Raw genomic sequence first — 26,829 nt, 5'->3', positions numbered from 1 at the left:
ATGTCTGTGTTAAAATGTTCTTCTCTACATTATTTTCCTTTTGACAATAATCACTTTTCCTGTATATTCAACAATTATGTCTATACAATCACTCTCAGGTTATATATATATATATATATATATATATATATATATATATGTAATCCTAATCTATGCTTAACTCTAATCTCTTATCATCAACTACAAATAGTTCATCCCTAACTAGACATGCTAGTGGCATCCCATTCATCATTTACAAAAGAGAATTCATTAATTCATTATCTTTTCCCCCAAAACATCCTCTCTTCCTAAAATCCCTAATTCTGTTGATACCACCATATCCTTTTAATCTCTGGGATTCACAACCTCATTCATTCTGGACTTCTCTGTCTCCCTTATCTTTTTTATCCAAATACTTGCTAAATTGCATTGATTTTCCCTCTTTAATATCTCTCACTTTGGTCCTTTTCTTTGAACTCACACTAAATATTCTACTTCAAAAACCTCATCCCCAGCTGAATTACTGGACTTTCTAATTAGTCTTCCTGCCTCTATTCTCTTCTCTCTCCAACCCATCTACCACACTTGTCAAAAGAATTTCCCTAAAAATAGATCTATCTATGTCACTTCACTCACTACTCCAGAAAATCTAATGAGCCCCACTTTCTTCTGGAATAAAAAACCAACTATTCCGTTTGACTTTTAGAGCCCTTCCCAATCTGTCTCCATTTCTAAGTTCCCCACTGACATTCAGTGTTTCATCTAAACAATCCTATTCTCTATTCTTTGTATATACTATCTCTTGCTTCTATGTTTTTTTTCCAGGCTTTCCCAAGTGCCTAAATTACCCATTCATTACTTGTACCTTCTAAGATCCATAATGTTTATTCAAAGTTCAGCTTGAGGGCCTTCTCCCAGCAGAAGTTTCTCTTTATTCTCCCCAATCAAATTATCAGTATCTTGTCTCTTAGAATTTTTTTTTAAAGTGGTGTGGGATAGAAATTCCTATTCCTTTTTTTACATTTTAATGTATGTTTCTTTAAATTTAATTTTATGTATATGTATTGTTTTCTCCCCAATAGAATATAAGCTCTTTGAAGGCAAGGATAATTATTATGACTATTATTTTGGATGATACAACTTTATTGAAGGTTTATGGAAACTCATAAAGGATAAGAGTCCCAAAAGTTCAGAAAGTGCCAAAGTGTTATATTTTGTGACACAAAACATTGAAATGCTAGATGAGAACATCAAAATAAACAAAACAACAACAACCAAAAAAAAAAACATTTTATTGATCTCAGAAGAGAGCACTGCAAACTTTCAAGTTTTCAGTAGGTTTTTTTTTTTTTTTTTTTTTTTTTTTTTTTTTAATTCAGCATAGAGATATCTTTAAAGTACAGCAAAAGTTAGCAATCTGCTTGAAGGTTCTTGAAGTCTTTGGCATCTTCTAAAATCTCATTAAGAAGTATATATTAAGTTTCAGTTTTAAGAATGTCAACTATATTGACCAAAATCTTTCAATTTGGAAAATTCATGATTTATATTTTTTTATCTGCTCCTATTTCTTGGTGTTATTCACTTGCTACGTCTCCAACACTTCCTTCCATGGAGATATAGGTGCACAATGGTGCTGACTTTTAACTTTGTTTTCCTTAATCTAGCATAATGTCTAGCCATAGTAGATGATGAATACATTCTTTTTTAAAGGGATGGTTGAAAAGGAGACGTGTGAAGGTTGTTCGGTTCGTTCCATTACATGAGGAAGGCATTTGGTCTAAAACTAGAAGAGAGGTCCTGGATGCTTTCAAGCAGAGGTCCTATGATCACCTATCTGAAATATAATAAATTACTCTCATTGTTCAATTGGTCTAAATAATTTCCAAGGGCATTTCTTGCTCTATATTTTTATAAACACTTGAGATAATAAGATTATCCATCTTTTTAGGAATCTTTATCTCAGGAGTATTGTGTTATTATGTAGTTTCTATTTTCTTAACTATTCATGGCTTCCCAAAATGTTTTTTAATTTATATAAATTGTATGATGATGTTTTTCATTCATGATCATTACTACTTCTTCCATTATTTACCTTCATCATCCTGGGAGCATAGCTATACTCCCTGAGACATCATTAGAACAGGTCTTTATTGGATACTTAATCAATCAATATGTCAGTCAATAGGATTTCATGAATAGCTATTATCAATATGAGGCTGCAAAATGGCATGGTGTATAGAGTACTGAGCCTGATATCATGAAGATCTAAATTCAAATCCAACTTAGACACATCTTTGCTGTACGGTCCTGGATAAATGACTTACTGTTTGCCTCAGTTTTCTCCTCTGTAAAATAACTGGAGAGGGAAATGGCAAACCACTCCAATATCTTTGCCAAGAAAATTCCAAATAGGGGTCATTAAGAATTGTGCAATAGTGGCATTACTGATCATAAACAAAGCAACTATACAGTGCTTTAGAGTTTGCAAAGTACTTTATAAATATTATATATTTTATCTTTACAACAATCTTGGGAGACCTGTACTATTATTATCTTCATTTTTCATATGAGGAAGCTAGTTTGATGTAAGTTAGATGACCTTGTGCTCAGCACAACACCGAGCATATATTAGGTACTCAATAAATATTTTTGACTCACTTACTTGCCCAATGCCATATGGCTAATGAGTGCCTTATGTTGAATTTCAATTCAGGTTTCCCCAACTTCATGCCCTGGACTCTACTCATAGTGCCACCTAACTCCCAGCTTCATCTAATTAGTAATTACTCCTTTGCCCATCACTTTGATAGGCACTAGGAGTTAAGGCATACATCAGGAATATAAAATTATCCTAATATTTATTTGACCTGATGTTTGATGGAACTAATTTTAGTTACAGAAAAAATCAAAGAATCATAATATTTTACAGTTGGCAGGGACCTAAGAGAGAGACTCATCCAAGCCACCCTTCAATGAGGAATTCCTTCTGTAGCATCTCTAACAGATGGTTCTCCAGCCTCTCTGTGTGAACACTTCCAGTTAAGAGGAACTCATGCCCTCATATAGTAGGCAGGGTGGTGATTTACTATTGAACTGCTTCTGCTTTTATTTTTTTTTTCTTTAAATGAAGGGTAAATTATAACAAGAGCTAGCTAGCATTTATATAGTGCTTTGAGATTTGGAAAGAACTTTACAAGTATTATCTTATTTAACACAACTCTTGGGAGATAGATACTAATATTATCCTCGTTTTACAGATAAGCAAACTCAGGTATACAGTGTCTGTGATTTGCCTAGTGGTTGTGATTTGCCCAGGGTTATATAGTTAGATGTCTTGGGCAGGATTTGAACTTTAGATCTTATACTTTATCTACTGTACCAGCAAAATGCCTCAACAAAAATAGCCCAAATTCATTTCCACATTAAGCTTTTTAATTAACCCTGTGATATGTGTAGTATAAGATCTGCTATCTCCAATACATTTACTGAAGTTTGATCTTGTCCATAAGATCACAATGCATTATGCTAAAGTTTTTTTTAAGTCTTTTAAAAGCATTTCTAGAGCACTTACTATGTGCCAGATACTGTGCTAAGCACTTTATAACTATTATTTCATTTGATCTTCAAAACCAACCAGGGAAGTAAGTGCTATTATTATCTGCATTTTAAATTATGAAACTGAGGCAAAAAAAGATTGACTTGCTGTGACAAGGTCATATAGCTAGTGTCTTAAGCCAGCTTTAAATTCTGTTCTTCTTGATTCCAGGCTTACCAATCTATCCACTGTTGCCTCCCAAGAAAAATAGTAGGTTGATATTAATAAAGTTCATTGAGATTTCAAATGAAAAATATAAAAATATTTGTTTTTTTTATTCAGAAGCATATAATTTACATATACAAAATTGTTATAAACATTTGCATTTTCTTATCTGTTTATATTTTTTGTATTTTATTCCTTTTTATGTTTATATTGTATGTTTACAAGAATTTACTTCCCCTCTCTCCAATTTAACAATAAAGTAAACCTATAGTCCTTATAACCAATATGCATACTTAGGGAAACAAAAACAATCCCCATATTGACCATATCAAAAAAAAAATGTTTATCCTGTTCTGCATTTTAAATCCATCACTTGCTGGCAGAATGTGAGTAATGTACTCACGCATAATCCTCTGTCATCAAGGTTTATATTGCATTGATCTCTGTTCTGAATCTTTCAAAGTAGTGATTTTTATGCCCTTGTATAAATTGTTTCCTTAGCTCTACCTACTTCATTCTGTATCAATTCAGATGAGATGGGAATTACAAATCTACTACTTCTAGTTATCTATCCTTTAGTTTTCCTAAGATACTCTAGGTTTTGCCATCTGATCTCCTTCTATGAGTTTCAAATCTTAGTAGCTCATTCAGTCTGTTCCTAAAACCAAAAGATTAAGATGAGACAAGATTTTTTGTCTCATAATAATAAATAAATAATAAATGCAATTTATTTTAGTATTGCCTCCCCCAATTATAGTATAAGCTTCTTGAAAATGAGTTGCTTTGCTTTTTATATTTGCATTTTAGCACTTAGCACAGTTTTTCTTTTTTCAATCACTCATTAATAAGCATTTATTGAATAAATTTAGTATCATCATGCAGAGTTAATCTCTCCATTATCCTGGCTTTCTTAACTTTTTATGTTCTAGTCCTTCCAGTTTAAAGATGATTATTTTTGTTAGAGAAAAGAAAATCAAAATTAGAATTGAGTAGCCCTTTCTTTTCCTTATCATGAACTATTATTATCTCATCTACCACAAGCAGTGTTTGGGTCATCTCTCCTGTTTCTGACTTCAAATCAATTCAACAATCATTTATTGCTTCTTTTTAATCCCCAAGATGAACCTCATTTATTCTACAAATTAATCCATTTCTGCCAAAGTCCCAATATATAAAGGAGAAAGTCCCAATAGGTGTTATCTCAAAAAACTTATATAGTAAGTCCATAACTCTTTTCTTCTCTTTTCTCACTGCTGAACAAACATTAGAAAATGTGTACATCATTTTACCTCTTCACTCTCAGTATCTACATCATTCATTCAGTATCATCATATCATTTATTCATCTTCATTTCCCTTCTTATTTTTCTCTTATTTTCTTTTGCTCTTCCTCTTCTTTCTTTCTCCTCTCTTATCTTTCATTTTTCCTTTTTCTCCTTTTTCTTATATAGTTTCTTGGCTGGGTATTTGGACTTCAGCTTAGACCAATAGTGGGAATGCAGGACTGGGAAGGAATATGCCTCCTAAAAATCACCTTGATCAGAAACTCCTATGGCTCAGAAAATTAGAGAACAGGAACAGTGGGTACTTCCTTATATTTTTATGAAGAAATATACAAGGAGATTTTAAAATTAAAAAAAAAAAATACTTGAAAAAGGAAGCTGACAACCTATTTTGTGAAGCACTGGCCAAAAAGAGAGTAAATTGGCACTCCTGGTACAAATTGTAGTGGAAAACAGAGAGTTTGTTAAGGAAGAGCCAAGGGATTTTTTTATATAAGTTTAGAGGTAAAGATAAAGAAAATAAAAGTTTAATATTTATCATCATTAATCATATTATTTTGAACTTAATAGTATTAATTTGCAAAGCACTTTTCATAAATTTTATCTCTTGAGTTACATATTCCAACAATTTTTCACTAAAGGTGCTATTGTTATCCCCATTTACAACTACAGTTCAAGGACTTTAAGTCACTTGATCAAGGTCATATCCTCAGTAAATATCTGAGAGAGGCCTGAACCAGGTATTGCTCCAGAGCTCTGACCAAATCCAATACACTATATTGTCTTTCTTGAATCATGAGTTTCCTTTTAAAATAGTCCTCTTATATTCTGATGTATTTTGACTATTTGTTGTAGCAATCAACCCAAAATATTGGTGAACTAATATGTGTGTGTGTATATATACACACACACACATATTATATAGATACATATTTATGTGCATACACATATCGATGATCTTTTGTCTTACTATATTTTCATTGTGTAGTTACAAAATAGTAATATATTCTAAGCTGGTTCATTTCTTTGTCCACTTATTAAGACTTCTAGACTTCTCACTCTGGAATTTAACTTTTATTTTTTGCCAAAATGACATTTTGATCATTTTACTGCTTCTTTTATTTCTTCAGCATAGCTAACTTTGGACAAAGTCATTCCTTTCACTGTCATACTTTGGAATTGAGTTTCAGTTTTGCCCAAGTTGCACAAGAGGGCAGCACTATTAAACCCTCATAGAGAGATATAACTAAGAAAAGTAACTGGGATTTTGCCTCTGGGAGAATCTTGGAATTTAGAGGGGACTCACAATCTTTCTGCAATGCAAAAACAACAGAATTAAGCATATAAGTGCAAAGAAGAATTAGCTAAAAGAGAAAGCTTCAGGGCCCATTTTCTTTCCTTGGTGTCTGTACTCTCCTTTAGCAACTTTTTCTGCCATATTATAGTATATTCACCATGCCCCTCCTTCCTACTCACCTCCCCATTGTGACTTACCTAGAAATATCCTCAGGGTCTCTACCTCAGCATCTTCCCTCCCAAATTATATCCCGGGATTCTTATCTATTCCTAACTGAGTAAAGGATGTCATTTTGGTTGGTTAATCCTGGGTGAAAAAAAAAAAATCTGCTGATTATGGTTTGATTTCAAATACTGCCATCTCAATAGATAGAAGAAAACAAATTTTAATTATGAGAGCATAATAATAAATAACTGTTAATGATGGCAAATATTGTATATTCTAATTGTCACAGATTCCTTAATTACATTTGGATTTATAGGAATAATTTATGAAGCATATAACATGACAGCCAAAAAGATATGTAAAATGATCTTTAGGGTGTATTAAGAAAAATATAGCATCTGGGATGAGGGGCATCGTTTTTTGAGGTATTCTGTTCTGATTAGATTGCATTAAGTTGCTTGTGTTCATCTTCAGATGCTACATTTTGACAATCTGGAGTCCATATAGAAGGTCACCACTAAAGTGAGGATATTTGAAGATAAAGATTGATTGACAGAACTAGGACTGTTTAGTTTAAATAAAGAAAAGCCTTGGGGAGAGGGAGAGTACTTGATAGCTGTCTTCCAGTATTTAAAGAATTGCTATTTGTAAGAAGGGTTAGATTTGTTTCTTTTGGGTCCTTAAGGCATAAATAGAAGAGATACATGGAAAATGCAGAAAGATATTTTATCTCTTTGTAAGGAAAAACTTCCTTAAAAAAATAGAATAGATTTAGTGGAATGAGCTGATTTGTAAAGTGAGGTGTTCCTTGTTACTGAAGATCTTCAGGCACAGGTTAAATGATTCTTTCCTTGTAGAAGCTGTAGAAGAGATTCCCATTCAGGTATAGGTTAAGGTGGTGAACTCCAAAGTTCTGTCTAGGTCTAAGAATATGTGATTCTTTTGAATATCCAAGATATTATTCAAGAAAAAAGTATTTAACTGCTGTTTTCAAAAATAAAAAGAAAGATGTTCAGGAATATATTGCTTATAACAACCTCAGCTTTGGCCACTAGAATAATAAATACTATAATTATCTAATGGTAAATTGAAAAAAGATACAGTTCTTAATATGTTTCTGATCCTAAGAAGAAGTGTTATTCTCTGATGTCATCAGAGCAAAATAGTCATATGAGGTCATGAAGATAAGAGATAACCAAGAATTTGACTTTTTATTCAACAAGTTCAATTTTAGTCATAAGATAGATTTTAATCTGACATTTTAATAATATTCTAGCTGTTCCCACATATGGTAGCAGAGCAGAGACTAATCCGTAAAATCAAAGCATCATAAATTGGATCTGAAGCGATAATAAAAGTGCTCTAGTGGCAAAATTTCACAAAAAGTAACACCCAGACAGGCCATCTCTTCCCACCACCTCATTTTACAGGAATCTCAAAATATTCTCCCAGAAAAGTCAAATACTTATAGTTTCTGTAAAGCATTTAGGAAACCAAGTGTCTTCCATATTTTACCATTTATGGATGACAGAGTTAATCTAAAAGGGTGTGAGTTTAAATTTAGGAAATTTAAATTTGTATTATCTAGGCAAAGAGACAGGGTTGAATTTATTGTGAAATGAAAATAATTTATCCAAAAATAAAAACGAATAAGTATGCCAGCTTAGTCTAAAAGTTCTGAACATAATGAAGTAAATGGAAAGTTATCACATGGACAGGTTTAAGAAATATATTTTTATATGAGATAACCATAATGAGCAAATGATCATCATAAACTATCCCCAAACTAAACAAATATCTATAACTATTCTAGCTTAAAATTGATTTTGTTGAGATTCGAGTGAATTCCTTTATACTTTTATTAATGGTCACTAGTCTGTTAATTTCCACACATGAATCAGATCCAGTCATGACTAATAGCAAAAGCAAAATGGAACCCAAAGTGTTTTGAATTAGCAATTCTATCTCTGCTTATTTGCTAACATATAGTCCTTACTAACTACACTTGAATGTACATTACTGATAGTAAAATTCTTTCAGAGCAATTCTGCCTTTGGTTTTGTTTTCTAATGAAGTACAATGAAAATCAGTTATTTTCTGAAATTATCAGGAAAGCCAAATGGCATCATTATTAAGAACATGACTATTCATAAGATGAATCAGACTACTTCAGACTTCAGAGAATATGTCATTGAATCTTTCTTAAAGAAATATTAATAACTAATCATAACCAAAATTTAGGGGAAATTTATAAATTATAACATTTATCCCAGTACTGTTAACATACTTTCAAATTTGTTTCTGTGATTTTGCTTTGGTGGGGGGAAATGAAAGGTCTAGACCTTTCATTTCCTTGTCTTAAATAATTATCCTGGAGGTACTAAGGGCATAAGTGATTTGCCCAAGATAGTACAGTCCATATGAGAGATAGGACCTTGAACACAGTTCTTGACTCAGGTCAGTCATCTATCCACTATACCAAACTATCTCTCAAATTTGCCTTTTACTAAAGAAAAACAAATAATTTTTACTATGGCCATCATGTCAAATGAAGAAACAATATAGAACCATGAAGAAAAGTCAATTATTTAATATTAACAAGGAAAAACATTCCTCTTTAAAAGAAGTTAATTTTTCATTATCAGTTTTTTGTAACAAAACTACATAATAGGGCTTAACTACATCAGGATCTCATTTTCAAGTATTTGAAGAAGATATATGTGTTTGTGGACTATATAGCTGATTGACAAGGGGCTAAGGAAGAAGCTAGGAAAGGATGTATTAGCAGTACTCAGGACCCTTCTGCCTAAATCCCACTAATTTTGTTATCCATGTGCCTAGTATGTGCTATTTGTCTCTTTGCCACAAAGATCACATGTCATAGTCATGATATAAGCCTTTCCTGCTCATAATTTTTATGTCTATGCCACAGCCCTCAAATGATTCTTTGCACTCAATGTGGTAAGTCTTAGTTTCCTATAGAGGTTTAATATTTGCTTGGAATACATTTTTCAATGTCTCTAATGAACAGATTACATTTACTAATTTTTAAAGCAATGTCCAATCATACTATTTGGTTAAGCTGGTCAGTTTAATAGACTATTGTGTTTCACTATCAAACATCACATTTAACCTCTAGACAATTCATTCTTCCCTCTTTGAGTGTCATGGATTGAATATATTGCTTAAAATGGGTTTCAACTTAATTGAATGCCTAAATACCACCCACACTCTTAAGCAACCGTATTTCTTTCTATTAAGATGCTTTAGTATTGTAATGCCAGAGAAACTGAGGCAAGATAAAGATTAGAGAGTATTTAATAACTTATTTAAGGGGAGAGATTTACTGGGACCAAATGAATCTATGGTTTGGTCCCAGGGCTGAACGAGACTGTCATCTCCAAGAATCCAGCAAACAATATGAGTTCTCAATGACCTATACACACATGACAGACTCAGGGAGTAGTTTGAGGCAGAGGCGGAGTCAGGGTGCTGAAAGCAGGAATGGGACTTTTACAGGGTTGGGGGAGCCTCTGGAGATGGGGGGAGGGAACCTCAGAGATGGGAAGAGGCATCTTGATAAGACTGTAACATTCCAATAGCTTGGGATGGGGAGAGGCATTTTGATATTCTAAAACATAAGATCTTTTATCCTTATCAAATATTCTGATAAAGAGGGAGGAGAGGTTTTGCAGAACTGAGCTTTGAGAAGCAGAGAAACTGAATCAAAACTGGGTCAGGATAATTAGAGAAACTGAGTCAGGACAATAAAAGAGAATTGTGACATAACCTTATTTTCCAAGCATAATATGTAATATAAAAATAAAAGAAAAATAAAGTTTCTAAACTTTAAAACACTAAATTACAGCAAAGTATGATTTGATGTCTCTCAATTTAGTACCAAGTTTGACAGGTTCAGTGAGTTAACCAATTTATTTACCATTTTGATTGACTGAAGGCTTATTTGGGATGTTGGAGCTAATCCCTAAAACTTTTTATAAATTCTTACCTATATGTGATTTTTCTATGACTGGACTTTCTAAATATTTATAATGTGAAGTTATTATTCATTAACCTGTCTTTTGTAGCCATTGATATTAACTTTTATCACAGGAAATCATTGCTAACAAGTTTAGAATGAGTGTAATTATAAAATTTAGTAATTTCAAAGTGTATTTTAGTGAACAATATTTCTATAGCCAATTTTCTTCTCTCACCAGGTTCAGAATATGTCCCAGTCCATTGAAGTCTTAAACTTACGAACTCAGAGGGATTTCCAATATGTTTTAAAAATGGAAACCCAAATGAAAGGACTGAAGGTCAAGTTTCGGCAGATTGAAGATGACCGGAAGACATTAATGACAAAGCATTTTCAAGTAGGTTTTACATGTAGTCTTTGGGAAAACAAGTGGGGGCAAAGCATTGTACCATGATGTATTCACTGCTTATATCTCCACTAGAAATAAGTGCTCATACAATGTTAAAGACACATTTGAGAAAATTTCCACTTAAACACTGAGTGACCATTAGTTGTAAAATGGTGGGGAAGATTCTCTATTAATAGAACCATTATGGAAATGTAGAGAGTATGTCATGCTTTAAATTTATTTGAATATATGTGATGATAACTCGAATGCTATTTTTTTTCTTTTTCTCACTAACTGCCAGCTTTTCTATTTCTGCATATGGTACCACCTCCCTGTCAAAGACCTAAGTTCTTAAGCCCAGAGGCATCTTTGACTTTTCTTTTTCTCTCACTGTGCCCATAGTCCTAGCTCATATCTTCTTACCTTACCCATCTATCTCTTCCTTTCTATTGATGCACCAATGTCTTAGACCAAGCTTCCTTTAACTTTTACCTAAATTCTACTGGTCTCTAATTGGTCTCTTTACCTCCAATCTCTCCCCCTTCCAAAACTTCTTCACATAACTTTTTTCTAACTGAATCATTTCCCTCCCTTACTCTTTGAGTAAGCCTTTTTTGGCTCCTGAATCACTTTGGGATAAAATTAAAAACCCTATGGCCCAATGCTGACTAATTTCCATAAGTCTAATGGTAGTCTGTATTAGTAAAGGCTACCTTTATTTCATACCATTTCTCTTCCTGTCAATTGAACAGGACCACTGACTATTCTCAGATTTTATCCCACATGTAATCCCTACTCAACCCTCTGTTGAAATCTTCTTTCTTCAATGTTCAAATTCATTTGCCACTTTTAAAAATAAACTTTCCTATATCCCCTAGAAGTTATCTTCTCTCTCTCTCTCTCTCTCTCTCTCTCTCTCTCTCTCTCTCTCTCTCTCTCTCTCTCTCTCTCTCTCTCTCTCTCTCTGTGTGTGTGTGTGTGTGTCTCTCTATCTCTCTCTCTGTCTCTGTCTGTCTCTCTCTCTTTCATTCTCTGTCTCTCTCTCTTTCACTCTCTCTGTTTCTCTTTCTCTCCTTCTCTCTTGATCTGTCTCTCTTTTTCTCTGTCTGCCCCCTCTCTCTTGTTTTTCTCTCTGCCTCTCTCCATGTCACTCTCTCTCTGAATCTCTCTGTGTGTCTCTGTCTTTTTGTCTCACTATCTCACTATCTTTGTCTCTGTGATTCTGAGTTTGTGTCTGTCTCTGTTGCTCTCACTTCTTATAACATTTTACTTGTATCTAAAGTTTTTCCATTACCACATTCTACCTCACATCATTCTTCTTTGAAGAGATATTTGCTTTCCCCTCATAGACTATAAGATGAAGGATAGTATTATTTTTCCTCTTTGTGGCCAAAGAACCTAGCATACTACCTTGCTCATAGGTAATATTTATTTTTGTCTTTTTAAATAAGTTTTTACTGCTTACGTTTTTACACTATCATAGTTTTTTCCAATTAGTTGGTTAATGTCCCTTTTGCTTAAAGTGGATCAAAATGTTACTATGTCAAGGTCAAGATATAATGTATCTATGAATCATATCAATCAACTTGAAAGACTACACCAGAGATAAAGTACAAATAATCTATATGAACATTTGGAATGGAGATATCTCTAAATTTGCACAACTCGTTTCTTTCCCCCAGTATGTCTTCTCCCATAGAGCCAATCCATATAAAAATTTTTGAAGACAAAAAGAAAAAGAGGAAAAAATCATTATAACTACACAACTACTGAAAAAAGTCTGCAATAATGTGTAATATCATTGGATGTCTCACCACTATGAATAATTGTTTGGAGAAGTCTTCTCATAGCAGAGATTTATTATTAAATTAAATTGAATTAAACTATAAGGTGGTTGTGGAAAAAAGGTTCCTAGATTTTTTAATTCCATGTACTCCTTAACTTAAAAGTTAAACTTACTGAAGGCTTTCAATCTTTATGCCCTATATTCAAAATGAAGAGAAATTAATTCTAGATTTTACTATGAATATGAACAGAAACAAAATAGATTATCTTTCATAATGAAAAATTTATTCACTATACAACAACATTTTCTAGTATTATAAGTTGATTAAATGTCAAGAGAATGTCTACTAAATTAGTGAGATATTTGATTCTTTTCCTTATTGAATAATGAACAGTTAGTATTTAAATATAGTACCCAGTATGTGGCAGGCATTATTCTATGTGTTTTATAAAATTACCTCATTTGACTTTCAAAGTAAACCTATCCAGTAGGTGCTATTATTCTCCCATTTTATAAGAAAATGAGATAAACAGAGGATAAATGATTTGTTCAAGTTCACTTAGCTAGTAAATATCAGAGTCAGGATTTGAATTTAGGTCTTCTTGACTCCAGGCCCATCACTCTTCTCACTGCACTTCCTAATTGTCTTATTGACTAATAATTTATTTTCAGTTCAGTGTTTGAAAGTGATGCTAAATTATCAAGTTTAGTTTCTGATTTGTTTATACTTTGGAATTTGATTGAGAAAAGTCTGAGAATACTGGTTCACAGAGATAAGCCATTATAAATGGAATTAAAATCTTCGGAACAGTCTAGGTAAAAACAGAATGTTTCTCCACGATTACTCTCCAAATTTTGCAACTCTATAGATTGTGAATCAATTCAGAGTTTTTGGTTATGGGAGAGTTCAATTAGATCATCTTTAGATGTTCAGTTAGATTTAGAGTTCAATTAGATCAGTGATCCAGAGGACATTTTTTTCCCCTCAGCTCTGTATGACATCTCTAAATCATTCATCTGTTTTATGGTCAGTAAGAAGTATATCTGCATTTTTCTTTTTCATAATTTAGAGTTTTTCCATAATGATCTTTCCTCTCAATATCTTCATCCTCACTATTCTCTCTGGAATCCACTTTAAAAAATAACCGTACTAATTTTCCAATATTTCAATAGGACAATATATATATATATATATATATATATATATATATATATATATATATATATATATATTTTTTTTAAACTAAGTATCCCTAGTGTTGCTTCAACAAACTTCCTATGCCACCTGAGGTCTTTTATTCCTGGTGTATTGGATATAAAATATTAAAATTGGCAATTAAGTTTATTATAATAATAACATGAGCAAATGCCAATATCATCAGATACTGATGTCCAAGTTTCTAATGGTTTAGTGGTCACAATTGAGCTTCTTTGAAGGAAGTTTAAAGTTGTTTGCTGGCCTTCATGTATAATATTGCAAGAGAATACCATGAAAAGAATCTGAGTACTAAATATAGTCAGTGACTTCTAAGGATAAGAGTGAAAAAAAGTCTTGCAATTTTTCATACCACTACAAAACATAAGAGGAACAAAATATAACACATAAAACACAAAATAAGAGAAAAATCATGATTGTGTCACCAAAAATTAACATTCAGAATTCTGGAGTTCCATCTCAATAACTTTTATGACCATATGGGTCTGCAAAATTTCTGTTGTTGGTGTTGGTTCAGTTCCAATCAGTTTTCAGGTGCATCTGCCCCAATATTTTTCTTTGTCTTTCTCCATCTGTCTACATATGTACATGTGTACACACACACACACATACACACACATATATGTATATATATGTAATTTATATATATATATATAATATATGTATATATATATATATATATTATATTCAAAACAGCCTTAGACATTACATAAAATCAGTCTATAAGTTAAAATAAAAAATATTTTTAAAAATTTTTTATCTTAAAATGTGGGGTGTACATATTTTTATTATGTCCAGTTCTGCTGACTTTGCTTTAGCAAAGATAAGTGAGGGCATGTTAGAAAAAGAACATCTAGATGTTATGAAGACCATTTTGCCATATGAGAATAGCTTAAGGGATCAGGGAATATTTAGTCTGAAAAAAAAACAAACATTCTTTAAATATCTGACCAGCTGCCATGTAGTAGAGAGAATTAAACTCTTTCACTGTTCTATTTACTACTAGGGGGCAGAGTTCAATGGGTCAAATTGCATAGACATATATTTGACTCAATATAAGAAAAACATACTCGCAATTATAAATGGTCCAAAAATTGAGTGAGTTTCCTTGGTAAATCATGATTTTATCTCAGAAGTCATTAAGCAGATGATAGATAACTATTCTTTAAAGATTTTGTAGATTGAATTCATTTTGATATGAGGAGATAACACTAGAATTATTTGTTTTCTCCTCTGAGTCTAACCAAAAACAAAAAAAAAATGAATAAATAACAATAGCAGTATGCATGTATAGTTATAGATATATTTATATAAAATCCACTAAACCAATTCTACAAAAAAAGGATCAAGGCTTAGATGGATTACATGAACTGGCTAAAATCATGGAACAAGATAATAGCAAAGTTGGGAATATAAAACATGTCCCTTGATTCCATATGCCAATTTCAAAGCAAAAATGTGACAGAAGAAAACAGCCTCAGTAATAGCTGTTATTTATTAAGATATATAAAAGGAAAGCAGTCACCAGAACATCTTGGAACATCTCATTAGAACCATTAAGGAGTCTTTGAAAATGTATTTTTTTAAATTAAGGAACTGTCATTTTGAGCATTACCATAACTAAAGAACAACTGTTATTTTTGGTAGATGGTTGTTTTTTTGATTTTTTTTTCATTGTTGTTTGTTTGTTTTCCATTCATAGAAAAAAAAAAGTACAATCCTTTGTCCACTGACAATACTTCCCAAGAATAAAACATTTCTCCTTTAAATGAGGCATTTTAGTCAATCATAAAGGGAAAAAAAACCCAGACAACCATGCCAATAGAAATTGATTAAATCTTTTCATAGCACTGCATTTTAAATCATTTGTGAAGTGGTAATAGCACACACTGTTGATCGATCTTCTCCTTGAAGGGTAACTTACCTTTCAATGAAGCCCACTCCCAAGACTGATATCTTGCTGTTACATTGTGAGGCCTCTGGTATTATATTCTACCAGAATGAAGCCTTTAGTGCAAATATTATTCTGGGGTGTCAGAATGTTGCAATTCCACTTGAAGCAGCCTCCTCTCCCTCATTGGCTTTTGAAATCATTTTGACAGAAGCTTCCTGTTGAAGAACTTGGTGTTGCCTCACTTCCTTTATGGATCAAAAAGATTTAAGGAATGCTTTCCAACATCTTAATTTCCCAGAAAATATCCTTTCAAAATAACAGGAAAAATATGTCCCTCATCATTTTGTGGTGGGAGAAGGGATGTTTCAGAGATTCAGTCAGTTTTCCTCTTCCCAGTGTGGTCCTCAATTCTGTTTCCAGATGAAGCATTTTTTATGACAATTTTACAAGTATTTCATGGTAGCTTCCATGTTCCCCCTAAATCTTCTTTTTGCCAATCCCTTCTACTGATCTGCCTACACATGAACAGGAGTTGTGTAACTGGACTAAGAATGCAGATAACTTTCTGAACAACAAAGATATTTATGAGTCACAGGGTTAGCAAACAGATTTTTCTGGGAAATTTCTGGTTCAGTGAAAAACATATCTATTGAAAATTTCCTCTATAAATTGAGAATGTGGTTTTCAGTGTTAATTCTCAATGCTAAATAAAACACATAGTCATACACACAACAAAGAATTACATCTGTTTCTAAAATGAATCCCAAACACTGTCTAAAAATTCTGAGGCAGAAACAAAGAGACAGAGAAAGCAGCAGCAAAAAGAGAAGGATAAAATGAGACCCTGAAGGAAAGGATGATAGAGCAAAGAGAAAATGAAAGAGAAAAAGATAGCGACAAAGAGAAATAAGAAAGTGAGAGAACATTAGAACATTATGTACATTCTATTAGTTTCTCTGTCATTCTTTGAATACCTTTAAAATGATTTAAAAGCTAACAAACACAAGAAAAAAATTTCACTCTGGGAGAATGATATTGATGCTGAAAGCATCATTTTGATCCACAAATAAGCAGTGATCATATACATATAGAATAGTCAAATACAATAATTAACTAAATTTCATTTTCACTAAGATTTAGTAGAATGCTCATAAATATCAAACAACAGTTTCTATAGGGGGAAAATTATACACAACCCGCTCTTATCTATATCATTAACACTTTGTTCTTCACTTTCTCAAGTCTAGACATTCAACAAAATAATAAATCAAGTGCTGATGTGTAGTGTTTGCCAACATCTAAGGTTTAAATACTCACACAGAACATTTAACAGTCTCCCAAGATAATTCCAGCTAACACCAGTGTATCCCATATATTTTAAAATTGGAATCTGTGATTCCTTGTGTGGGGAAAACCCATTGTGGAAACTTCCCCCACTAAAAGAGATTGGCAACTCGTGGAGCTTTCAGTCATTGAGACCAGGCTGTGGCACTGAGACATCTAGAATTTCCCTCTAATCATGCAAACAGTGTTATCAGAAACAATTTTGAACTAGGTGTTTCTGACTGCAGGACCAGGCACTAATCTAATGTCATGCAATATCTCAAAACAAAGGTCTGAAGCAACTTTTATTCCCAGATGGCCTTCCATTTCAGTACTTTGTCTGACACAATGGCCAGCACATAGTAGGCACTTCTGATTACTGACTGACTGATTTGGTGGCACGTTGATATAATAAAACCAACTTTATAAATCTAAAGTTTCCATATCATAGAAAATCATAGAAGCTGAAACTATAAAGATCACCTATCATAATCCTCTCATTTTATAAATGAGATAAAAGAACAATAGAGAGTATAGCTGTTTGGTTGGTTGGTTGGTTGATTGTTTTCTGTCATTCTTAAAAAGAACCAAAACGACATTACTCTATTGGAGTTAAGTCACAATGTGTCTAAATGTGACCATTTAGACCAATATGAGTTGAGAATGCTGTGCCCCAGTTGGGGCATAGATTGTTCACATGAACCTTAGAAATGCAGATGTTTAAATTTTTATCTTTCCCTTTTCTTTAGAGCTACTGCAATTCTGCTTTCTTCATAATTCATGGTTCCTTCTTTGCCAAGGCACTTCATGCTGGCAGTCTTCATGTTCTTCAGAGAAACCCTTGAGAGTGCCCTTGTTTACAGAGATCATGAGAGACTGTTTAACAAATTTATCCAAGGTCAGATAATTGGTGAATGGCATGGTTGTCACTTGAATACCGTTCACTTGACCTCACTGACTGATACTTTCTACTATGCAAAACTTTCTCTCATTCCAAAATATAGAATAGGATCCCCTAAAAAAAGTAAAGCAAATCATCTTTTGGACACATGAGGTAATCTATGTACTTTGAATGTTTTCAGTGGCTAATACTATAATAATATGGGTTCAAATCCTGTCTGCGAGATAGATATCCTGACATAGAATATGGGCAACTCAATTAATCTCTTGATAAGTCCCAGCATTCATATCTATGGCAATTAGTTTCAGTGTCAGGAATCTTTATTTGTGGAATGTGTTTCTGTGATAGGAGTTTCACCGTCTGATAAAATTATAAATTTGGAAAAATGCCTCCTTTTTGGTTTCGTCTTATTTGAGCATAGAAGTGCAATGCAGTGAAAAGTGGGACTGAAGACCCAGTATCTAAGTTCAAATCTTGACACTCTCTGTGTGACAGTGGATAAATGAATTCAATTCTAACTCTCCACTTATTGTTAAATTGATAGACTCCTAAGGTCCTTCCAACTCTAGATCTCTAAGCATGATCTGTCACTTTATTATTATAAAAAAAGTCTTTACTATGTGTCACATACTTTGTCAAATATGATTAGTGTTGAAATGAAAGAATGTTGCAGAATAAAAGTTACAAGGAGCTCTAACAATACAGATCTGTACATGTTTAAAAACAAATGTAGCAACAACAACCAAAAAGAAAAAAAAAACTAAAACTAAAACAAACAATAATCAAAAAAACCCATTTAATGTGCTTTGAGACTGTATTAAGTCTTCCAGGAATAGGGAGGTTCCATTGTGTTCCACCTTCATCATTCTTCATCTGGAGTACTGTGTTCAGTTCTAGAAAAGATGGTGTAAAGAGGATATTGATAAGTCTCAATTGTCCAGAGAGTAATAACCAGGATTACAAAGGGCCTTGAGATTATATCATATAAAGAATGAGTGAAGAAACTAGAGACACTAAGGCCAAAGAAAAGAAGCGTCAAAGAGAACATGCTAACTACCTCCAAGCATTTGAAAGGTTGTGATGCAGAGGAAAGATTAGAATGAATTCTGCTGGACTCTCAAAAATAGGAGCAGGAAAAATGGGTTGAAGTTGAAAAGGGGTTAATGTAGACTCCATTTCAAAATATCATTCTACTAATTCAATCTGTTCAAAAATGCCATGGGCTCCCTCAATCAGCAGAAATATCCCCATCCTGGGAGTTATAAAGCAGATGCTAGATGACCACTTATTTGATATTTTAGAGAGGAAGAATCTTTCAAGTTTGGGTTAAAGCAGATAAGCACTAAATTCCTTTTCAAAGCTCCAATTCTATGATACTCCATAACTTCCTGGAGAAATGATGGGCTGATTGATTTCCCTAGGATCACACAGCTCTTTTGTGTTACAAACAGGCCCTTAAACAAGGTCTTCCTTGGCTCCAAGGGGAATTTTCTGTTCAATTTGTCATCCTGACTCTTGTGATGTATTTGAAGAAAAAGACAGGTTATCCCTTCAAATGTGTTACAGCAAGTTTGAATTAGCTTATGAGAATCAATTGTCAAATTTTAAGTGAACATTTGTTGTTGTTCAATTGGATCTCACTCTTTGTGGCTACAGATGGGGTTTTCTAAGCAAAGATACTGAAATGGTTTGTCATTTCCTTCTCCAGTGGATTAAGGTTAATAGAGGGTAAGTGACTTGCCCAGTTTCACATCGTAAGTGTGTGAGATCAGATTTGAACTCAGGACTTCCTGATTCCAGGCTCAATATTCTAACCAATGAATCGTCTTCCTGGGGATATTCTTATGGTGGAAATTTTAAATGTGAATACTTGAGAAAAGTTATAAAAATTAATGCTTGATTTAGTATTGTATTGATTATCCAGATAAGAAAATGATGAAGAAAATGTTAGTAATGCAATTAAAACTTTAAAGCATATTGTGGGTACAGGGTTTTTTTGAGAATTGGTTATTAAACATTTATCAGCATGTCCCTGTATATCCTGGTTAAATGATGAAGGGAAAAAACATTGCTTTTAAAAGTACTTTTGAAGCAAAATAAATTTATTTCCCCAATCAGCTGATGTGGACAATATCTTGCACACTACTTTTAACTCATGAAAAAGACTAATGGGATTTGTGCTCCTAAACTTAAAACTGAAAAATTATACCCTTGCCCATTCAAGTAGTCATTATTTTTAGGCAGGAGGGTTTCTGCTACACAATTATAGATTAATCATTCATATAACACCTGTCATCAGAATAGCAAAATTTCAGGAAGGAAAAGTCCAGCATAAGTCATTAAGCCCAGCTCTGTGTTGTTTTACTTCAACCTTTTTAATATTCTATTTTATTCTCATTGAAATCTCAGAGAAGTTCCCAAAGCTGGAAAATGGATTGATAACAATCAAATAATGGAATATTTAAAAGGTCAAAATAATACAAATATCCTGCTTTCTTTCAGAAAGAAACAGAATTGTTGAAACTGTGACATATCATTTCCAGGTTCCTACCTTCTTTAGAGTTTGGTCATTTTCACATTACAAGTAAATACTATCTTCTTAGTAGTGCTTATAATGTGGACTGAATGATACTAACAGAAGTATTTTCATTAAAATCATAATGAGCAATCTTGCTATCCTTTAGGAATGACATGATGCTCTAACGGATAAATATATTTCCAAATGAGGCTAGCTCTGCATTTCAGGCCTTTTAACTCTGATTTTTTGAGAAATCTCACTCATAATGCAGACTCCTTCCTTCCTCGCATTTTGCACACATGCCCTAAATTCAAGAATTTCCAAGCCTATACAGTAAGTGGAAATTTTCCCACAAGAAACATCAGTCCATAAATCAGGACAGCCTGGGATCCCCTGCTATTCTAGTGCATTTATCGTAATAACAGTTTCTAAATGTAATTTAAAAATGCAATTTTCTACTGCTTAAATTAGCCAGCTGTACAATATGCATTCTGATGGCACCTATGGATTATTCTCAATTGATCATAAAAATGGGGATTTGTTGCCCCAAATGATATCGTTCTGCGTTAAACGTAAAACTGAGTTGAAATTGTTAGATTGTATGAAAACTGACAATCACCCACTTTTTGAAAGTTAGGGTGAAAAAGATGGAGTTTCATGAAAGCAAAGACTTACTCTGCTTTTCTTTCTCCAGAAACGCCATTGAAAAATTATGGGTATTGTGAAGTTCCCCATTTTATCCATGATAAAAATACAAATACCTCTGTTTTAAATTTTAAATCTTTCATAATATGGTTTCTAACTATTTTCCTGGAGTGATTTCTCACTATTTTCATATCACACAGTCAATCTGCCATAAAGGCTGGCCTTCTAAATGCTGTCCAAAATACATTTCTAAGGTTCACCACCACATTTTTGCACAGGCTGTTTCACACACAATGCTGTCACATCTACACCTTTTAGAAACCTAAACTTCCTTCAATGTTCAGCTCAAGTATGTGCTCTTATATGAGGTCTTTCTAGATCCTTCTTATAAACAGTTCTTTGCTGTCACTACTCCTATCTCCTCCCAAAAAAGATACCTTTCAATTTACTGTACATACTTTGTATGCACTTAATCATTTACATGTTCATCTCTTCAACCCCTCTCCCCAGTAAAATATAAGCATTTTAAGAGCAGTGACTAATTTATAATTAACTTTGTACTTCCAGAGTATAATAAATTACCTGACACAAAGACAACCCATAATAAATACTTGTTGAGAGAATTCATTGGGACTGACCTTTGCAATATGGCAAAGGGAGTGAAGTTTTTTCACCAAAAAAGTATCTTGATATAGGAAGGCAAATCAACATTTTTAAAGTACAGAGTGCTCAGTTGGCTAAAATAATATTCATTAGACATAGTAGTAAACAAGTGTTCTGAAAGTTAATTTATCTCACATGGGCAAGCAGTCATTTTAAATGCATTCAATTCTCAATTCTCCATGGTAATGGGGGAAATTTATTCCAAGTAATCCAAATGAGTACAAAAACCAATTCTTTCTTTGTTTCTTTCCTTTGTCTTTTTTCCATTTTTTCCTTCCTTTTCATCATTTTTTTCTTCCTTCCTTTTTCTTTTGTTCTCTCTTTTTTTCTCTCTCCCTCTCCCCTTTTCTTTCCCCCTCTGTGGGTGTTTCACTGTATCTCTCTGTCTCTGTCTCTCTCTGTCTCTCTCATTCACTCCTTCCCTATCTCCCTTCCAAATGCTCTAAAAAAGCATTCTGAGTCCCTTGGGGAATGAGGATGTCAGTACTTCAGATCCAATGAGTAAAAGAGATGTTCTTAGAATAAAGGCATAATGTGTAGCATTCTACAAGCACTGAGTCACAAGTTGACTATAGAACCATTTCTCTCTTCTGTTAGATTTTGTTGACATCTTCATTAGGCTCTAGTCATGATTAATAAGACATGACTTGTAAAATTTAAGCCCTCCTAGAATTCTTATCTGTAACAGAAAAATACACTGAAAAATTCAAGCATTAAAATGAAAAAGATGGTGAAATGGCTTTAGGAACTACTTTTAAATTGTTAATAATAATACAAACAATAATAACTGCTTTTGCACAGGGGATAATCCAGGAAGAATGTGGGTGTTCAATAATTTCATAAAACTTCCCCAGAGTGGGGTAAGATTTTGTAAGAAAATAAGGAGCAATCTGGAGAAAGGAATAACTATATTTTTTTGGGGGGGGAGGAATTAGACTGTAATTTATAATCTTTATAAAATTGCCTAATTTGCTGTTAAGTGATTTGCCTGTGATCACACAATTAATTCTATCAAAAAATATTATTTGAACTAAGGTCTTCCTCACCCTAAGGCCCTCTATATAGGAGGCCCTCTATGCACCAAGCCATGTTTTCTCCCCTTGGGAAGTATTGTATTTTTTTTTTTTAATGTGTTTGTGGCAGACTTCATTCTTTACTGCTGACATTTCACTTAACCTGATATTAAATGTTTATTATCTGAACACATACATTAATAACACAGTTTGACAGCACATATGTGTACGTGTGTTGGGAGGGGAAGAAACATTTTTTGCATTTAGGAATACTTTATGCCAAAAGTCTTCCCAAATCATAAATTCAAAGAAAAACAAGAATGAAAATGAAAGAACTTTGGTTTGGGTTTTTGTTGTAGGTGTTTTGCCTTTTTAAAAAAAGAATGAGTAATGTTTAGCCCACCTATGATTTCATCAGTGTGAGAAATACCTAGTATAGAAATGTTTTTCTAAGACACAAAGTGCACGTGCACACACACACACACACACACACACACACACAAACACAACTTAAAATGCTTCCTGGGGGTACTAATCAGTTCAATGACTTGACCAGTGTTACATACCTAGTCATTGATAGAAGCAAACCATCAATCCTGGTCTTCCTGTTTCAAAGCCCACCCTTTAGCTACTTCACTATGTTTTCTCACAGCCTTCATTTAATAAAGCATGAACACAAAAACATTAGAAACATTTGGAACTAATACATAAACCCTTAATTTGTACCACCACATTTTTTCTATTCATGCTAAAGATTAGTTTATTTTCAAGAAACTTTTATTTTACCTTATTTAAAAAAACAAAATAGAGGCTTCTTATACTGACATACTGGGATAATTGGATTGATGGCGCATAATACTGGGGGTCACTTGCATTTTTCCCTAAATACCAATTTCTATTTAAAATCAATAAGAAATTCTGAAGCCATTCCAATAATCACCCTTAAGTATCATATTAAAGGGATTTAGCTGTATGTTTTAAACTGCTCTCAGGAACAATTGGCTGCTTTTCACAGGAGTTGAAAGAAAAGATGGATGAGCTCTTGCCCTTGATCCCAGTCCTGGAACAGTACAAAACGGATGCCAAGTTAATCACCCAGTTCAAAGAGGAAATTAGGAATCTGTCTGCAGTCCTCACAGGAATTCAGGAAGAAATTGGGGCCTATGACTATGAGGAACTGCATCAGAGAGTACTCAGCTTAGAAACCAGACTTCGAGACTGCATGAAGAAACTAAGTAAGTTAAATTATTTTATTTACTTTTCTGAGTTGTATATTTATCTTTACTAAAAACTAATCTTTTGCTTTTGTTATATCCAAGATGGCTGTTCTTAGAAGCCAAACAATCATTTTTGTTGTTGTTGTTGCTGTTGAAGGCAATTGGGGTTAAGTGACTTGCCCAAAGTCAGATAGCCAGGAAATGTTAAGTGTCTGAGATCAGATTTGAACTCAGGTCCTGCTGACTTCAGAGATGGTGTTCTATCCATTTAGCTGTTCCCACGCAAGCCTTTTTAATCTCATATTTGAGATGATAAAATTATTTACTCATCACATGCAGGGTCTATATGATTGGGAAAAAAATCCTTTGACTTTTTTCTTTGAGGAAGTCAGGGTTAAATGTCTTGCCCATGATCATAAAGCTCTTACTTGTCTGAGGTCTGATTTGAATTCTAGACCTCCTGCTTCAAGGTAAGTTCTCTATCCACTGTACTAACCAGCTATTTCAGAAGTCCTTTTGATTTGAATATATTTTCAAAAGCAAATGGTTTGGTTTTACTTTTAATAACAATGATGTACCATTATTAGTTCTCAAATGCATCATGAGAGTCATTCTGGAAGAGTGGATAGAAATCCAACCTCTGTGTGAGAAAGTCTTGAGTTCAAATATTGTCTTTGATACATACGGATTGATTGACCTTGACAAGATGATTTATCATGTCTTGATAAATATCTTGATAAATATATTTGGGAGAAACAAAAAAAGACACAAGATTAGATTCAATAACCATTGCAATCATTATACTCCACAAAGATGCATCTAATATTTGTCTCATTAGCTAGTATAAGGGGAGGTTCTTTCAGTAGTACTAAAAGATATTGGATTTAAAAATGACTGACTTCCTGGGAAACTGGGTACCATTTTAGTAAGATGAAAATCATAAGAGCAGAAATACAACTAAATACAGAATAAGGTGAAGATCCATGCTTCCATTATATAATCTTTAAAGTCTCTTCCATCTCTAAATATCTTTAATAATATAGCTATAATAAATGTATGCAATGATTTAAGCTTTAGAAAATGTTTTCTTCACAGTTCTCTGGGAAGTAAAGAGTGAAAATATCAACTTACACAGGAAAAAGAGCATTGACTCAGAGGTCTGAATTAAAATCATATATATATATATATATATATATATATATATTACTATGATTTTGCAAATCATCTATCCTCCCTGAATCCTACTGTCCTAATTTATAAAATGAAGGGATTGGCCTAGGTGGTTTTTGAAATCTATTACCCCTCAGATTCTATTATTCTATATACTCCTTTACCAAAGAGAAAACCAAGATTCAGATAAGTAATCACACAGATTGAAAATGTTAGTGCCAGGACTCGTTTAATGATTCCACAAATAAAGCAGAAACTGTTACTACTGTTCTCTAATAGCCTTGTAAATGAAAAAGAATATCATAGAAATGACCAATGACCCATTGGCTATAAGGTTACTAAAATAGTGGGAAAAATACCATGTGGAGAATCAAAGACAATATCCTAGAACTTTCTGGAAAATAGCAGTGGGCAAAACTCCACCAAAGTTATTCAGTATTCTCCAGAATGACGGTGTCAGTGGTTAAAATCCATTTGCCAAAATCTGTCTTTTGGCAGATAAAAGCCAAAGACAATATTCCTGATTCATAGATAGAATTTATACTGTTTGTCCATGAGTTGACTGCAAAATCATTGCTCTCTTCTATTGTAGGATATGGCTTGAATTTTGTTGGTATCTATATCTACTACTTCATAAACTTTATGAGTTGGTGATTTTACTTAGGTCCTCCTGGGATTCATGACTACAACATAGATATAAAATGAGCAATTGGCCATGAACTGAAATGGGAAGGAAGGTGAAGCTCTTTCAGGAACTAACTCTATGTTGTTAAGAAAAAAACAATGCTTGCACATAGAAGATACTCCAGGGAGCACTTGGTTCCTCATTAACTTCAGAAAAATGTTTCCCTTGAGTAGAGTAAGATTATGTGTTAGAAAAGGGAGTGAGGAAAAGAAAGTAGTAAAAGTTTGGAAAAAATACATGGCCCAATTGATAAAATACTGGGTCTGGAGTCAGGAAAACCTAATTTCAAATCTGCCCTCAAAATTTGCCTCTTTGCAACTTCCTCCTATTTCATTCTTCCCTTTTTTTGTTGTTGTTTTCAGCTATTTTCAGTAATGTTAACTCTTCCTACCCTATCAGGATTGGCTTAGCAAAGATACTGGAATTGAATTACCATTCCCTTATCCAGGTCATTTTACAGATGAGAAAATTGGAAACAGATTAAGTGATTTTTTTCTGCATAACAAAGCTATGGAATGCCTGAGGCCAGATTTAGACTCAAAAAGATGAGTCTTCTTGACTAGATCCAGCACTCTATTACCTCCTCAGTTAAGCAAAATATGACTAATTATTTTTCCATATTGCAAAACTTAAAACATTTTATGATAGTTGTCATGTTCTCTATGAATCTTCTTTTCCCCAGTCCCTTCTACTGATCCTAATAAACATGAACTAGACACCTTTTACCCTACTAGATGTGGATTTTTTGTAATGCCCTTGCTTAAATCTGTATAGAAATATTCCTCTTAAGACTTAGATGGCAGTGTTTCAGGTAAATTTTATGTATATATATATATATATATATATGAATTATTTCAACTTTAACAAATTTGTAGTTTGTAGTAATAAGAGGACAAATTTAGATCTTTGTCTTCTCATCAAGATTTCATCAAGTCTGATAACTTTATT

General features: G+C 33.2%; 1 protein-coding gene across 4 annotated transcripts in view; it reads left to right on the top strand.

The window, feature by feature from the left end:
• OLFM3 (olfactomedin 3) overlaps positions 1–26,829 on the top strand; it is a 276,466-nt gene that overhangs the window by 235,235 nt on the left and 14,402 nt on the right. For all 4 annotated transcript variants that reach the window (XM_074262823.1, XM_074262822.1, XM_074262821.1 and 1 more), the window contains 2 exons: positions 10,704–10,859; positions 23,825–24,044. In XM_074262823.1, coding sequence (XP_074118924.1) covers positions 10,704–10,859; positions 23,825–24,044 — 376 coding nt within the window. The remainder of the gene's footprint in view (positions 1–10,703; positions 10,860–23,824; positions 24,045–26,829) is intronic.

Source organism: Sminthopsis crassicaudata, chromosome 4, assembly GCF_048593235.1.
Source record: "Sminthopsis crassicaudata isolate SCR6 chromosome 4, ASM4859323v1, whole genome shotgun sequence".
NCBI classification, from domain to species: Eukaryota; Metazoa; Chordata; class Mammalia; order Dasyuromorphia; family Dasyuridae; genus Sminthopsis; species Sminthopsis crassicaudata.
This window is presented reverse-complemented; position numbering and strand designations above follow the sequence as displayed.